Source organism: Engystomops pustulosus, chromosome 5 (assembly GCF_040894005.1).
Source record: "Engystomops pustulosus chromosome 5, aEngPut4.maternal, whole genome shotgun sequence".
In the NCBI taxonomy this organism is placed as follows: domain Eukaryota; kingdom Metazoa; phylum Chordata; class Amphibia; order Anura; family Leptodactylidae; genus Engystomops; species Engystomops pustulosus.
The window spans coordinates 144,166,255-144,184,066 of NC_092415.1; the positions used below are offsets into that span (position 1 = coordinate 144,166,255).

The window sequence follows — 17,812 nt, forward strand, 5'->3', positions numbered from 1 at the left end:
AATGTATATTTTTACTGTTTTTAATAGTAATTCATGCAAAAGTGAAAAGCATCACTAGAAGCAATTGCAATGAAATAACTACAATGGTGGAGGTGAAAGAGACATTGAAATCTTCAACAGCTATTCCTCGACCTCAAGTTCCTCTTATCACAAACTCTTCTTGTCAGTGTCCACAGTTACTTCCTAGCCAAGATGTACTTATCATGTGCTATCAGTGGCGTTCAAGGTGAGAAATTATATTTTATTATTATTACAAAACAGAAATATAATATGCTGCTGTTGTCCTGATAGAAAGATCTTTTATAATGAGGAGACCAGTTTCAGTAAAAAAAAGGAATTGCAAAATCTTTTATTCACAGCTGTATTAAAATAAGGAAGGGGGTCCTATAATAAAACAACAAAGGGACAACAAAGATTGACATCTCACACTGATGATCTTCAGATTATTAATTTATCTGATCACAAGTTAAATAAAGCCAAAAAGTGCCTGCTAAGCAAGGGGCTCTCATTTGTACCTAAAGTAAAATTCGATCTTTTCTCCTGGGTGAAGAACATACATCTCTTTGGCCGTAAACTTAAATGGATACAATTTTTAAACACAATGACAGGCGAAAATGCCAAGAACTTGGACTGGCTCTAAGTGATATTGTTAGTTTATGTACCTCGGCTGGTGGGAGGAAACTGTGCTCTTTTAGGAGGAGATGTCTCGATGGTCATCATCGGTTTCCCTATGGTTGAGATACATCGACAATGTCCTGATATCATGGACATCGTCAGTGCAAGACTCATGATTTTGTGGGAGCCTTAAATGTGAATAATCTGGGGATCCATTTCACCAGTGATATACATCATTAACTTTCCTAGAATTGGCAATCTTCCTTGGAGAGGATGGCTCTCTCCAGACGAAGGTTCATAGGAAAGAAACTGCCATAAGCAGTTTGATGAGATTGGAAAGTTGCCACCCCATTCCCTTATAATGGGGCATACCACAAGGCCAATTTTTATGTCTGCGTCACAATTGTTGCAACTTTAAAAAAACGCTTTATGAATTATGTGTGTAAAACCTTTTGCCAATTTAGAAATCGCATTAGAGAACATATTAGGGACACCAAGAACAATATTGCCAAACACTTTTGGGAGAAACATAGTGACAAATATAAATCATTGTGGTTTCAGGCGATAGAATGAGTGAGACCTCCCAGAAGTTTGAGGACCTGAATTTGCCTATTTTGACACATGGATACCTGCGGGGCACCATGGACAAGTTTCCTGCCTCCCTTTCTGTAACTAATAAGGTTCACCTTACACCTCTGGACCATCCGCCATATCTTTGGTCCCCTCACAGGCTCTGTCCCATTTGTCCCCAGATTTCCTTTTTGTCACGGGCACACCCTTGCCCCTCTCCATGGCGCTGCTCGGGTCCCTGCACTGAGCTCACCTCTCCACTCTCCTGCTCCTGTCCAGCCTGGCCCACGCGCGCGTCCCCGCTCCCTAGGGCACTGGCGCCCCGGCACTCAGAAGATTTAAAGGGCCAGCGCACTGCTGATTGGTGCTGGCAGTTCCAGGTTTCCTTAAAGGCAGGCTGTTCCCAGGATTCCCTGCCGGGTCTTTTAGCTACCTTGCCATAGTGAAAGCTTCCTGTGCTCCCTACGCTATTCCTTGTTCCTGCTCTACACTGCCACCGCGGGCTAGTCTCACTTGTGGAACGACTTGGTGGCACCCTGCCTCAGCCCGCTCTGCGGCGGGCTCTGGTGAAGACCAGGTGCCACTTAGATTCTGGTCCCAGGTGTCGGCTAGTACCATCTCCCACAGTGGTCCAGGGGTTCCACTGACCCTGAACCCTGACACTTTTTACCGTGGGTGCATTAGGGAATCCAGACTGATTACTGGCCACTATCATTTAGAGAGTGCTAGTCCGTTGTTGTCATTCTGGGACCCAGGTCTGTCGACCTTTAATACTCACCCTTCTCCTACCATCGGAGACACTATCCTCTTTGGTGGTGGGGTTTGGAGCCAGTTGTTGGATCTTATTGCTCCACCTAGCTGCCACCCGGTTTCCCATCTATTAATATGGGAAGACTCTCCTGTAGCTCTTTTGATCCCTGCAACTCAGTCACTCTGGGCTGTGAGATCGTCAACGCAGAATGGGAGCTTCCGCATCGCCTGTGGGGTTACCATGGTATAGTGACGCTTGACTCCAGTCCGATCATGTGACCGGAGTCATATGACAGGTGGGTAGGGTGGATTCGTTGCTGCCTTAGTGGGGGTGAGTGACGGCCTCAATCTGGAAGGAGGTCTTTTGGGGAAGGGACTTTTTGATTGGGTATATGGATCCCAGGGCACCCCCTGAGGGGAGGAGACTTTAGTTTACTTACACGGCATCTTTTGTTGCTCGCTACCGCTAATATCAAAATATTCCACTAAAAGGAGGAATAAAAGCATCTCTGTTGGAAATTATTATTATGATAGAAAGCGACCAAAATGAAAGGTTTCATTCAGTCCATTTGGTTTTAAGGAACGTAACTTATAAATTCATTGGGGAAGATTTATCAAGGTTATGGGTGTAGTTGTAAAGGACCTTTTTTGTTTTTCTGCTTCCATCTTCATCTTATCCTAGTTTTTTAATACTTTTTATATGCTTGCTGATTCTATCTCTCAGTTCCAAAGTATGGGAATTTACAAGTACATTGTAATACATAAATTACAGCACCATACAGTCTTCAAACAAGGTCTTTTTAGTCAGGACTTTACATGCTTGGCAAATCCCACAGGCAGGGGCATTGCTAGAGCCCCAAATGTCCCTGTCTCCTGTCCATTGGCTCTCTCCACTACCATCTCTATTTGCATTATAAGTCTGTGATCATGTCTGTGATCAGTGCTTAGCTCTACTACATATTGGGGAAACAAGAATCATCAATCAATCATATATCAATATAATGCACATGAATATAATGCACATAAATCTCCAACATAGCGATCAGTCCGTGGCACGGGACACCCATCACGGCCATGATCACATAGTAATGTGAAACAGCACAAAGTGTGAGAGCCATAACTTGGACATAGTAAACCAGAATCCGGAGTATAATTTCTGTGAGAGGGGAGATTATAAAATGAGGGTCTATGCATTGTGGCCCATGCCCCAGATCTTTTGTAACCATGGCAACGCCCCTTCCCACAGGGATAAAATCCAGGATAAATCACTGTTCTTTTTTATGTTTGGCGAGCAAAATGGCTTCTGACGAGCTTATTACATGTCATTATACGGGAAGGCAAATAAAAGCTGCATATAACATTGCCCTTCGTACTAACAGGGAGGACCTTTTACAGGTGAAAACTAAAAATGAATTGTGCACCCCCGTATCCGTGTGAGAGGATATGGTAGTGCAGATTTGTCGCATGGAGGAACTGTGAAGCTGGGCTTTTTGCAGTCTCAGTTTGCGAAAACCTGGCAACCGTGGGTTGAGTACAGAGCCAGCGGAAGGCAGGGCCTACAAAGTTATAGAGGATTCAGAGTTACCCCCTGATAAGGTGTGACCTGTGTGCTCCTACTCACATAGGTAACCTTACAGACAGCGAACTAGGGAATACCTGGTGAAAAAAAAGGGCAAAGTGCCAAATCCCCGCCCCCTCTTTTTTCCCTAAACCTTTACTTTCCCCTCCTCAACCCCTCTATTTTTACTTTTACTTTATTAAGCGTTGTTATCAGTTCTCCTTTATATGTGTATACCAACCATAATAGAACTGTGCTGACACTTTATATGGGCAATGGTTTACAGTTATTGTCTATTTGAATATGTATTATGGACAGAGCCAAGATCCCATTTCGATGTAAACAGAGCCTCTTTGATAGAACTGAATGTGCTTATGTATGTTTACTCCTTGTTAAAAAAAAAATTTATCTAAAGAACTGATAAAAAAGAAAACTAAAAAAGAAGGTAAATTACACTTCATTACCACTCTCCACGAAAAGTGGCCGGAAGTGAATGAGATCTTGAACCGCCATGTACAGCTATTAAACCCAGATGTTGGAAAATATCTGTGAGAGAAAGCATCCAGTGGTTATTGAAAGGGTTATCGCATTGGTAATAACTAGAGATGAGCGAACATACTCGTCCGAGCTTGATGCTCGATCGAGCATTAGTGCACTCGTAACTGCTCGTTGCTCGGACGAGTATTTCGCCCGCTCGAGAAAATGGCAGCTCCCGCCGTTTTGCTTTTTGGCGGCCAGAAACAGAGCCAATCACAAGCCAGGAGACTCTGCACTCCACCCAGCATGACGTGGTACCCTTACACGTAGATAGCAGTGGTTGGCTGGCCAGATCAGGTGACCCTGGGATAGACTAGCCGCTGCCCGCGCTGCTCGGATCATTCTCTGTCTGGATGCCGCTAGGGAGAGAGCTGCTGCTGGTCAGGGAAAGCGTTAGGGTGTTCTATTAGCTTACTGTTAGGCAGGAGTGATTCTAAAAGAACCCAACATCCCTTCTTAGGGCTACAATAACGTTATAATTTTTTTTTTTTTTTATTTGCAGCTAGTACCATATTGTGAGGAATTAGCAGGGGGACTTGCTACCGTTGTGTTTAGCTCTTAGTGACACACATATCCACCTCAAACACCAAAGTGGGAAAATTTATTAGGGGTTTGAGTAGAATTAGGCACAGTCTGCCAGTTTCTTTTTATTTTACGTTTATTGTTTTAATAACTCAGTGTCATCTCATCTGGCATAGTAGTGTGCTGTAATACTTGGCTAGAAAATAGCCATAGGAGAATACAAACGGCTTAATTACGCCTACAGTAGCGTTATATATATTTGTTTTCTGGTTGATCTGCTGGTGGCTGTAGTTGTTGCAGTGCATCTACTAGTAAATTGTGAGCAATTTGGAGTCAGACTTGCGACCACTGTGTTTTAGTGACGCACATATCCATCGCAAAGACCGAAGTGGGAAAATTTATTAGGGCCCGGGGTTGTATTTCAATTAGGCACAGTCTGCCATTTCCTTTTTTATTTTACGTTTATTTTTTTCATAACTCAGCGTCATCTCATCTGGCATAGTAGTGTGCTGTAATACTTGGCTAGAAAATAGCCATAGGAGAATACAAACGGCTTAATTACGCCTACAGTAGCGTTATATATATTTGATTTCTGGTTGATCTGCTGGTGGCTGTAGTTGTTGCAGTGCATCTACTAGTAAATTGTGAGCAATTTGGAGTCAGACTAGCGACCACTGTGTTTTAGTGACGCACATATCCATCGCAAAGACCGAAGTGGGAAAATTTATTAGGGCCCGGGGTTGTATTTCAATTAGGCACAGTCTGCCATTTCCTTTTTTATTTTACGTTTATTTTTTTCATAACTCAGCGTCATCTCATCTGGCATAGCAGTGTGCTTTCATACTTGGCTATAAAATAGCCATAGCAATAGGATAGCATCGTTTGGTTTTAAAAACTAAAAAACACAAAAAAAAAAAAAAAAAAAAGTTAAAAAAAAAGTTAAAAAAAAAATTCAAGTTATAACTCTCATTTTCAAAATGTTTAACCCGAGGACTAGGGGTAGAGGACGAGGGCGGGGACGTGGGCGTCCAACTACTGCAGGGGTCAGAGGCCGTGGTCCTGGGCGGGGTGAGACACCACCTGCTTATGAGGGAGCAGGGGAACGCCGCAGAGCTACACTCCCTAGGTTCATGTCTGAAGTTACTGGGAATCGTGGTAGAGCACTGTTGAGGCCAGAACAGTGCGAACAGGTGATGTCGTGGATTGCCGACAATGCTTCAAGCAATTTGTCCACCAGTCAGTCTTCCACGCAGTCCACCCATGTCACCGAAATCGGCACTCCTCCAGCTCCTGCACCTCAGCCTCCTCCCCCCCAGTCTGCCCCCTCCCAGCAAAATTTGCCATTTGAACCGGCATACTCTGAGGAACTGTTTTCTGGACCATTCCCACAGTCACAAACCACTTGTCCGGTTGCTGATGAGCAATTTTCCGATGCCCAGGTTTTCCACCAGTCGCAGTCTGTGGGTGATGATGACCTTGTTGACGTACTGGAAGAAGTGTGTAAAGAGGTGTCCGACGATGAGGAGACACGGTTGTCAGACAGTGGGGAAGTTGTTGTCAGGGCAGGAAGTCCGAGGGGGGAGCAGACTGAGGGATCGGAGGATGATGAGGTGACAGACCCAAGCTGGGTTGAGAGGCCGGGTGAACACAGTGCTTCTGAGACGGAGGAGAGTCCTCGACCAGAACAGGTTGGAAGAGGCAGTGGTGGGGCCAGACGGAGAGGCAGGGCCAGAGCTGGTGCATCAGCGCCAAATGTGTCAACTAGTGAAGCTCCCGTGGCAAGGGCTCCTGCGGCGAGGGCTAGATTTTCAGAAGTCTGGAGGTTCTTTAAGGAAACACCGGATGACCGACGGACTGTGGTGTGCCACATTTGCCAAACCAGGATCAGCAGGGGTTCCACCACTACTAGCTTAACTACCACCAGTATGCGCAGGCATATGAATGCTAAACACCCCACTCAGTGGCAACAAGCGCGTTCACCTCCGGCCGTGCACACCACTGCTCCTTCCCCTGTGTCAGCTGATAGTCAGCCCCCTGCCCAGGACCCTGCCACAAAAACCCCATCGTCGCCTCCACGATCCTCCACAGCATCCACCAGCGTTCAGCTCTCCATACCCCAGACGCTGGAGCGGAAACGCAAATATAGTGCAACCCACCCGCACGCCCAAGCCCTTAATGTGCACATCTCCAGATTGCTAAGCCTGGAGATGCTGCCCTATAGGCTAGTAGAGACCGAGGCCTTTCGCAGCCTCATGGCGGCGGCCGCCCCTCGGTATTCGGTCCCCAGCCGCCACTACTTTTCCCGATGTGCCGTCCCAGCCCTGCACCAGCACGTGTCAGACAACATAATCCGTGCCCTGACCAACGCCGTTTCTGACAAGGTCCACCTGACCACGGACACGTGGACGAGTGCTGCCGGGCAGGGCCACTATATATCTCTGACGGCACATTGGGTTAACTTGGTGGAGGCTGGGACCGAGTGTGACCCTGCGGCTGGTCATATACTGCCGACGCCGAGGATTGCGGGGCCTACCTCGGTCCAGGTGTTTGAGGCCTACTTTGCCTCCTCCTCCTCCCACCCCTCCTCCACCTCCTCCTCCGAACGACCATCCGTGGGCATGGCGCCATCAGTCGGTAGCTCTAGGCACAGCAGCAGTGCCGTCGCTAAGCGACAGCAGGCGGTGCTCAAACTGCTGAGCCTAGGCGATAAAAGGCACACCGCCCAAGAACTATTACAGGGCATCACGGCGCAGACTGATCTGTGGCTGGCACCGCTGAACCTGAAGCCAGGCATGGTTGTGTGTGACAACGGCCGTAACCTGGTGGCGGCTCTGCAACTCGGCAGACTGACACATGTGCCATGCCTGGCCCATGTGTTAAATCTGATAGTTCAGCGTTTCCTCAAGACATACCCCAATCTGTCTGATTTGCTCACGAAGGTGCGCCGCATCTGTGCGCATTTCAGGAAGTCCAGCACAGATGCTGCCACTCTCAGGGCAGCGCAGCGCCGCCTCCAACTGCCCGCTCACCGACTGTTGTGCGACGTGCCCACGAGGTGGAATTCAACACTGACCATGTTATCCAGAGTTTACCAGCAGCGCCGAGCGATTGTAGACTGCCAGATGTCAACTTCCACCAGAACTGGTAGTCAGGTCAGTCAGCTTCCTCAAGTCTACAATGAGGAGTGGACGTGGATGTCTGATATCTGTCAGGTGCTGAGTAACTTTGAGGAGTCAACACAGATGGTCAGTGGCGATGCCGCCATCATCAGCCTCACCATCCCGCTGCTTGGCCTGTTGAAAAACTCTCTGGTCAGCATGAAGTCGGAAGCTTTGCGCTCCTCACAAGAGACGGGGGAAGAAGATTCCCTTGTTGATAGCCAAAGCACCCTTAGGTCTGTTTCTCAGCGCATATCGGAGGAGGTGGAGGTGGAGGAGGAAGAGGAGGAGAATGTTGGCGAGACACAAGAGGGGACCATTGTTGAGTCCTTCACTGTTGAGCGTGTATGGGCAGAAGAAGAGGAATTGGAGGAGTTGGAGGAGGAGGAAATGGACAGTCAGGCCAGTGAGGGGAGCGAATTCTTACGCGTTGGTACTCTGGCGCATATGGCAGATTTCATGCTAGGCTGCCTATCCCGTGACCCTCGCGTTCAAAGAATTTATTCCAGCACCGATTACTGGGTGTTCACTCTCCTGGACCCACGGTACAAGCAAAATCTTTCCACTCTCATCCCTGGAGAGGAAAGGAGTGTGAGAATGCATGAATACCAGCAGGCCCTGGTGCACAAGCTGAAACAGTATTTCCCTTCTGACAGCGCTAGCGGCAGAGTGCGTAGTGCTGCGGGACAAGTAGCGAGGGAGAGTAGGCGAGCAGGCAGCTTGTCCAGCACTGGCAAGGGTACGCTTTACAAGGCTTTTGCCAGCTTTATGTCACCCCAGCAAGACACTGTCACCTGTCCCCAGTCTCGGCAGAGTAGGGCTGATCTTTACAGAAAGATGGTGAGGGAGTACGTAGCTGACCATACCATCGTCCTAAATGATCACACAGCTCCCTACAACTACTGGGTTTCAAAGCTGGACATGTGGCACGAACTGGCGCTGTACGCCTTGGAGGTTCTTGCCTGCCCTGCCGCTAGCGTCTTGTCCGAGCGGGTTTTCAGTGCAGCTGGTGGCATCATCACCGATAAGCGTACACGCCTGTCGACTGACAGCGCTGACAGGCTGACGCTTATCAAGATGAATAAAGCATGGATTTCTCCTAATTTCCAATCTCCAGCAGGTGAAGGAAGCTCAACCTGAATAATTTATCCACTCCTCCTCCTCCTCCTCATTTTCCTCCTTCTCCTGCTCTTTGTACAGTAAAGCAGAGGAAACTGGCTATTTTTTGACAGGGCCCACTGGCTCTACCTATAGTACTTTATGCATTTAATTTTTCTGGAGGGCCACCGACCCGGTCCTCTGTTTTAAACAATTTTTTGGACTGCCACATACAGGCACTCAATCTATTCCATTTTTCTGGAGGGCCACCTACCTGCTCCTCTGGTTTGAAAACTTTTTTGGACTGCCACATACAGGCACTCAATCTATTCCATTTTTCTGGAGGGCCACCTACCTGCTCCTCTGGTTTGAAAACTTTTTTGGACTGCCACATACAGGCACTCAATCTATTCCATTTTTCTGGAGGGCCACCTACCTGCTCCTCTGGTTTGAAAACTTTTTTGGACTGCCACATACAGGCACTATCCAAATTGAATTGTCTCCATAGCAGCCTCCACACGTTGTCTCCATTGCTACCTCCAAAAGTCGTTTATATAGCTGCCTCCATACATCGTCCCTTTATCAAACGAGGTGTGTCAGGCCGAAATTTGGGTTGTTTTCATGGATTCCACATCAAAGTTGTTAACCTTGTCGCCACCCTGCTGTGTTATCCACAAAATACACTGGCAAACTTTTACCATTTACGGATATTATTTCAGCGCTTCTTGCGCATCTGTTTACATTCCCCTCACCCGCCATATCCTAAACTTATAAGAACGCTACTACACTTGATCTTATACAAAAGATTCTTAGAAGTGCTGTTTGGGGAGTAGCCTAGAGACAGGGGCTTGGATTGGCGAAAGCTTGCCTGGCAGCGGAGCGCCAGCTCCATGCCAAGGTCCAACTAACATAGTTTTAACTGCAGCACCTTTAATCTACTACTAGTTCACTGCCTCCATACATGGTCCCCTTATCAAACGAGCTGTGTCAGGCAGAATTTTGGGTTGTTTTCATGGCTTCCATGTTAACTTTGTCGCCACCCTGCTGTGTAATCCACAAAATATACTGGCAAACTTTTATCATGTACCGATATTATTTGAGCGCTTCTTGCTCACCTCCTTTGGTTCCTCTCTGCCACCCATTGGTTTGAAGCCTGAGTCCATTTAGTGTATGTTGCCATGACACTCTCTAGCCTGCCGCTGCTGCCGCTGCCGCTGCCTCTGCATGCCATCCCCTATAGTGTCAGGGTCAATTATTGGATGTTTTAGATGCTATCTAGCCTCATTCGGTCACTCTGTCATGGCCATGCTGTTGCCCATAATTTTGGCATAATGGTGCGATTAAGCAGCCTCAGAGGCATCCATGCATGCTGCCCCTGCTGTTTCCTGTCCATTTCCGTGGTGTTTCCATCCTTTTCTGAGGTTCCCAGGTGTTTGGCCAAGCTTCCCTGTGCAGAGCCTTGGTCCCCTTGAAAAATGCTCGAGTCTCCCATTGACTTCAATGGGGCTCGTTACTCGAAACGAGCACTCGAGCATCGGGAAAAGTTCGTCTCGAATAACGAGTACCCGAGCATTTTAGTGCTCGCTCATCTCTAGTAATAACCTTGTCAGAAGCCTTGTCGCAGCTGCAATATCACACAGAAAACTGGCACAAACACTTTAATAAATATGGGCCACCCAGTGTACATGTGTAAGAAGGTAGAAGGAATAGCTGGTGTATGTCCAGCTTTAGGGATTACAGTGCTACAATCAGCCACCAAAAAGCTCCAACTCCCAAGATTCAATTAGTAGAAGATACAGTTTGCAGGTATATATTAAGTTGTGTATGGGATGGACGAAAAGTCATGCTCCCTGGGGAAAGGGGAGGGTATGGGTATTTTTATTTTGTTATTGCATTTTGTCCATTTAAAAGATACATGCTTTGGATAAATGTCCTTAGGTTTATTGTACTTCAGGATTGTAGGAAAATACAGACCATGTGTGGCTGATTGTGTACATGCTTCCTTATAAAGTACATACAACGACTTTTTGTATATGTTACAAAAACAGTAAAAATAAGTTTGATTTTTAAAAAAGTCATGCTCCCTGAAAGAGGTATTGTTTTCCATATCCAATCCTGGAAAATGTATTTTGCACATTTGGCCTTTGTCAAGTGCCAGTTTGTTTTTTCTGCACAAGTCAGACATTAAACTTTCCAAATCTTTCCCAAAATTTTATAGAAAAAAGCCATTATTCACATTGGGCCTTAGCCTACTGGAACAATAAGAGTACCAAGACATGCAACGGTGGCAGCTCTGTTACAGAATTCACACATAGAAAAAGGAAGTACAACTTTAGACACTGATAATAGAATTGTCATGCTGAGCCATGTGATTTCTGTTTATCCTATTAATACCATTGACTTCATTCATATAGTATGTGTGCACTTCATATGTATCTTTTCGGACAAGAAAGGTTGGGTTAGTGGAAATGGCTTTGTTTTGGTAAAGGGTAGTAGGGATTAAGATTTTATTGTATTAATGGGATCTAAAATTTGACCTAATACAACATTTGACAATCTAAAGATCCACATGCCACCAGTGTGTTGCATATTTAGACTGTCTGGTCTACGTCTATACTGCGCATTATCAAATCTGTAAATAGCAATCCTTCCGCATGAATACTATATTATGAGTGATTTTCACAATTTTATGTAAGTATAAAAATAAATGTAATATAAATGTTTTTAAACTAATTAAAATTGTATGTTTTAATAACCATAGCCATTTAATTAAAAAAAAACATCTGCATACCATAAAGTGTACATGGCAAAAGTAACTACCCACTTTAACCTAAAATGACTTAAAACTGGGCTTAAACTTAATCGATAGACTACTGCAGACTTTCAATGGGTAGTAAGTTAGAAATCTATGTTTTAGGGAGTACAGTATGGCATTATAACAAACCCGTGGTATGATCACACATCCTCTTTTTTGTAACCATGTACAGGTGACAGCTTCAATAAAAATGAGATTTCTATAGAAATCAGCACAATCTGCAAAACAAATGTTTATTTGTACTGATCTATAACCATTTGTTTCAGTTTCCATTACTTTTTTTTTCTTTCTGCCTTTAATGAATTCTGTTTAACATTTAGTTATTTTGGAATACATTTAATTCCTAGGATGATGCTACTTGATGGCTGTTTTGTGGAAAAGTGGAAAGACCAATTAAACAAGAGATTTAAGGTAATATTTAACACATATTTATTAATACTACTGTACTAGATGTTTACGTCTTATTTTGAAGACAGAGAAAGAGCTGCAGGCCCTGAGCTACTCACAGCCCCTGTCCCTACCTGTTTCCGTGGCCCCGTGCTAACCCACAGATAACTGATCAACAGTTCATACAAATGGTCAAATCCATTATAGCAGCGAGGTATGGAATGAAGAGGCAAAAGAGTAGTCAAAAATGTAGCAAGGGTCAGAATACATAGCAATATGGTAATAGAATAAATACTACAAGTGAGAGGAGACTTGTATAACCAGCAGGGTAACCCGAGGATTAAGTATTAATGTAGATATTCGGCACTGCCAAACCACTATTTGGATCATTTATCCACACCTCCAGACACATCCAGCTAAACCAAGGGAACTGAATGCAGGAAAGCAAGCTGTCAATCACAGCTTTAGCAGAGCAGCCATAGATATTGTTCACAAGCTCAGAACCTATTAAGAGGGTTTCAACAATGCAGCTACATTTTAACTTTTAAGTGCCCGTGTTATAAAGAATATATGTACAGGCAGTCCCCGGGTTACATACAAGATAGGGTCTGGAGGTTTGTTCTTAAGTTGAATTTGTATGTAAGTCGAAACTGTATATTTTATAATGGAAGTTCTAGACAATTTTTTTTCTTTTGCCCCAGTGACAATTGGAGTTTCAAAATTTTTGGTGTAATTGGACCAAGAATTATCAATAAAGCTTCATTACAGACACCTTACAGCTGATCATTGCAGTCTGAGACTATAGTAAAGCATCCAGAGAGCTTCACCAGAGGTCACATGGGGCAGAGGGGTCCGTCTGTAACTATGGGTTGTCTGTAAGTCGGGTGTCCTTAAGTAGGGGACCGCCTGTATTATAACAGCCAGGCATATGGAGAAGAGTCTACTAGGTGACTTCCTTCAAGCTTCTCCCTGCCCAGGCTAGCATGCTTAGTATATTTTTAGTTAGAACTCAATCCCTATACACAAATGAGGAGGATTGTAGATTACTGTAAAGTAATGGAATAATGGACACATGTTTTAGTCTAGTAACTGGTGTCCATTGTCTGGTGTATACACATCTCCTCAGTTTCCAGCACTATCTGTGGGCCAAACTCAGGTTCACAATTAGTTGTCAAAAGCTGAGCAAGAAATCTCTCTTTTCTGAGCAGTAGCTGATCGTACTTCCTATGGAAAGTTGGAACTGTGCAGGGATTCTCTTTACAGCCAATAGGACCTGAGTATTTTAATACAGATAGTTTTGCTGATTGTATTAATCCTCTATAAGGACAGAGTAGGAGTATGGAATGCAGAAAGAGGATGTTAATATTTAGGATATCTTAAGTAAGCCTGCAACTCCATGTCCCACATCCCTTCCTTTTCATACATCCTGGTCTCTCATGTCCCCCTTTCTCTCCTACAGCCTGCACCCCCATTATTGTGGATGCCGGTTTATCTGTATCAACCCCTTCATGACTGGCCAACATAAAATTCCCTCAACCTTTCGTGAAGGGGTAAATGGATAACTGGCTGCAATTGGGGAGCCAGTAAAAAACCAAGGTCAAACCTGCAAATGATGTTGGGAGCCTGTCAGGAGCCACAGTGGAACCAACCACAGCGGCTAATCAGCACCAATACATGGGCAATGCTATATTGGCTGCTCACTGGGTCCTCCCTGTAACGTTGGTTGCCATGAAAAGTGGTAATAAAAAGTGATCAAAAGGTTGTACAGTTGTCAATATGGTATAAATGAAAACCATCTCACCCTGCAAAAATGTAAACCTTGCACAGCATTGTACATCAAAGTATGAAAAAGTTATGGATGTCAGACCCATTACTTTCTTGATACTTTTTTAAAAAGTTTTTAAAGCTAGCAAACTTTATAAATTTGGAATCTCTGTAATTGTACTGACCCAAAGAATAATGGGGATGTGTCATTTGGATCACACAATAAAAGCTGTAAAAACAAACCTCATAAGAAAATGGTGTAACTTTGTTTTGTTGCCAATTCCATCACATTTTGAATTTTTTCCCCAAAATGTCTGAGCTCCCACAGTTGTGCACTGTTATATTCATATTATGGTGTACAATGTGCAGCATAATATGTATTTAAAAGTGCACCTCCTCCATTCTTTAGTGTGGCAGGTCACAATCATTACCGACCCCATACATAATTACTGTATATACTCGAGTATAAGCCGACTCGAGTATAAGCCGAGGGTGGGAAATGCATTGGTCACAGACCCCCCCCCCCCAGTATGTAGCCAGCCCCCTATGATATACAGCCTGTCCCCTGTAGTATACAACCTGCCCCCTGCAGTATACAGCCAGCCCAGCTTGCCCCCAGTAGTATACAGCTTGCCCCCAGTAGTATACAGCTTGCCCCAGTAGTATACAGCTTGCCCCCAGCAGTATACAGCTTGCCCCAGCAGTATACAGCCAGTCCCCAGTAGTATACAGCTTGCCCCCAGTAGTATACAGCCTGCCCCCAGTAGTATACAGCCAGTCCCCGGTAGTATACAGCTTGCCCCAGTAGTATACAGCTTGCCCCAGTAGTATACAGCCAGTCCCCAGTAGTATACAGCTTGCCCCCAGTAGTATACAGCTTGCCCCAGTAGTATACAGCCAGTCCCCAGTAGTATACAGCTTGCCCCCTGTAGTATACAGCCTGCCCCCAGTAGTATACAGCTTGCCCCCCAGTAGTATACAGCCTGCCCCCAGTAGTATACAGCCTGCCCCCAGTAGTATACAGCCAGTCCCCAGTAGTATACAGCTTGCCCCCAGTAGTATACAGCCAGTCCCCAGTAGTATACAGCCTGCCCCCAGTAGTATACAGCCTGCCCCCAGTAGTATACAGCTTGCCCCCAGTAGTATACAGCTTGCCCCCAGTAGTATACAGCCAGTCCCCAGTAGTATACAGCTTGCCCCCAGTAGTATACAGCTTGCCCCCAGTAGTATACAGCCAGTCCCCAGTAGTATACAGCCAGTCCCCAGTAGTATACAGCTCGCCTCCAGTAGTATACAGCCTGCCCAGAATTTAAAAAAATAATAAACTTATATACTCACCCTCCGGTGGCCCCGATGTGCAGCGCTGCTCCCCCGATGTCCGCACGGCTCGTCTTCTGGCTTCCTGGCTCCTCTTCTGTCACATCGTGCGGGGTGCCGCCATTGTTGTATTCTGGGCGGCGCCTAGTATGACGTCAGCAGCGGCGCCCAGCACGATCTTAAGTATTGACTTAAGTATTGACTTGTGTATAAGCCAAGGGGACGTTTTTCAGCACATTTTTTGTATATACGGTAATGTAAAAACAATTATATTTTATAGCTCACAAAAGTGCACCATTGAATCAAAACACTTAGGGCACGGCTCCCCTTCCATTCTGTGCCTCACTGTGTACCCATACAACAATGACGTCCACATGTAGGGTGTCTCTGTACTTAGGAGAAATTGCATAAAAACTTTTTAAATGAGTTTTCTCTTGTGAATGTGTAAATTTTAGGGCTAAATGAATGTATTACTGACCAAATCAGAGCATTCTAAATTTTACATCCATTTTGTTTTAATTACTATGAAGATCTCAAAGGGTTAACAATCTTCCTAAACACTGTTTCTGATAGTTTGAGGGGTGCAGATTTGAAAATGGAGTGATACATAGGGGGTTTCTAATATTATATATTTCAAATCTCATTAAAAACAATAATGAAATCTCCTTGAAAATACAGGAAACTGATGTCGCGTGAAATCAAAAGTTGTGTGACATCAAAATAAAATATCCAGACATTTAAAAAAATCTGAAAACATAAAAGAGACATATAGGGATATATATTTGCCAATATACTTTCTGTATCAATTCCTCATGGTTTTCTAGATCGCTGCTTGCTGTCATTCTATATACTTCCAGTGGACAGAAATCTGACCATGATTACACAGGTGCACAGCTCGTTAGTATCATAGAGAGCGTGTGTTATAACGAGCCGTGCACCTGTGTGACCATGGTCAGATTTCTATCCACTGAAAATAACCAATGAACCAATGAAGCAGAGATCTAGAAACCAGGTATTGACACTGGAATATATTTGTAAATTGTATAACTTTTCATTATACAAACAATAACATTTATTTGCTGAAATGTCTTTGTAATCCTTCATTGGATGACAAATTGACATGCTGCATGGAAATATACACATACTATACTAATTTGTTAATAAACATAATGCAGTAATATGCACATAAACATAATAAACTATTGTGTTGTTTACATTTATATATGAAAGCTAATGTCTTATTTTGCCTTCCTTGCATTGTTAATGTGTATAATGGCTGCAAAATCAATAAATATTGCACATTCAATTATTTTTAAGAGATGGGAAGAAACATTACAAGAGCAGCAAGTGAAAACGGCACATGAAAAAATTAAGAATGTGGGACGAAGTGGTCGTAGTGGACCACCAAAGACAAGCTCTAGGAACCTAAACCCTTCTCCGCTCTCCAAAAAAATCATTAAAACCAAGAAGGCCCAAAAAGAGAGAGGAGGATGAACTGCTGTATGTTTCAACAAAGAACATATCATTTGCATGATAAGGGTCAGTAGCTGGCTACAGTGGCACAACATATTACCCCTAAACTCCTCCAACAGGATCAATTATGCAGGATCCTGCAGTGACTTTTTATTTGCTGCACTTTACCAATGTTGGCTTTTTATACTTTGACCACTACAATCCATCAGTTTGGGATTTGTATTGAAAAAAAATACTTTATATCAAGGAACTTGCAATGGCAAAAGCAATGTTTTTGCACTATATTTATATGAGTAACATTCCCTTTAACTTTACTTCAAAGTGAACCTGGCAGCAGAAATTAAGCTATTAAACAACTACCAGAACTTCAGCAAATAGATTTAGGCCCCTTGCACACTAATGGTTTTTTTCGGCCATCTACTAACCATACCGCACCCTTTCAATATGGGTAGCACACGGCCACATTTACTTCAATGGGAAATATGGTCATCCATTTAAATGGCTGTATTACCCATTGTACTGTGTCAGGGCCATGCAGCTGCACAAGTAGAGATAAGACATGACCTATCTTTGGCATGGTACGGGAGCGGTACGGTGCCGCACACGTGCGGCACCGTACCGTTCCATAGCCCGGGAAAAGATAGGACATGTCCTATCTTTTCCTGTATTATGGCGCCGTTGCCCATACTTTCCTATGGAGAGGGGCGGGGGTGAGCGGTGCTCACCTCCTCCACCTCTCCCCGTGCTGCTGTGTGCCCGCCGTGCTACGGTGCGGCGGGCACAGGGCAGTGTGCATGTAGCCTTACAGTGTGGCAGCTCGGCTAGAGAAGGGGTGAGGTGGTTTGTAAAATAAACTGAAATGTGCAATTCTGCATGCTAAGCCACAGTGGTATACCATGTTTATTTTGATGACTGGTTGTCTTTAATATTTATAGTGCAAAAAACATTGTTTGTTATTTCCTTTGACTTTGCCTTCTATAAGCCTTATGGAATGAATGAATTAATTGCACTTGTGCTTGAAGGGAACCTGACACCAGACTTTCACTAAAAGACTTAATTCCAGTTTCCCATGGCACTATTCTAACTATTGCACACACTGTTTTAGGTTAAAAAATGCTTACTTTCTATCCCCAGAAAATGACATTTGTAAGCCTACTTGAAATCCTGCCAGAAGGATCCGTGAGGATGATGTCAACCGAAGGGAGGGGGAATGAGGGAGAGGCCACACAGTGACTTGCATAAATAACA

The 17,812-nt window shown here is 44.5% G+C and overlaps 1 protein-coding gene across 1 annotated transcript in view; it reads left to right on the plus strand.

Moving 5' to 3' along the window:
- The window catches only part of SFRP4 (secreted frizzled related protein 4), a 33,698-nt gene extending 16,565 nt beyond the window's left edge, over window positions 1-17,133 (plus strand). Inside the window, exons 5-7 of the mRNA XM_072153292.1 lie at window positions 28-226; window positions 11,971-12,034; window positions 16,409-17,133. Coding sequence (XP_072009393.1) covers window positions 28-226; window positions 11,971-12,034; window positions 16,409-16,585 — 440 coding nt within the window. The 3' untranslated portion in view covers window positions 16,586-17,133. The remainder of the gene's footprint in view (window positions 1-27; window positions 227-11,970; window positions 12,035-16,408) is intronic.
- The last annotated feature ends 679 nt before the right edge of the window (window positions 17,134-17,812 follow it).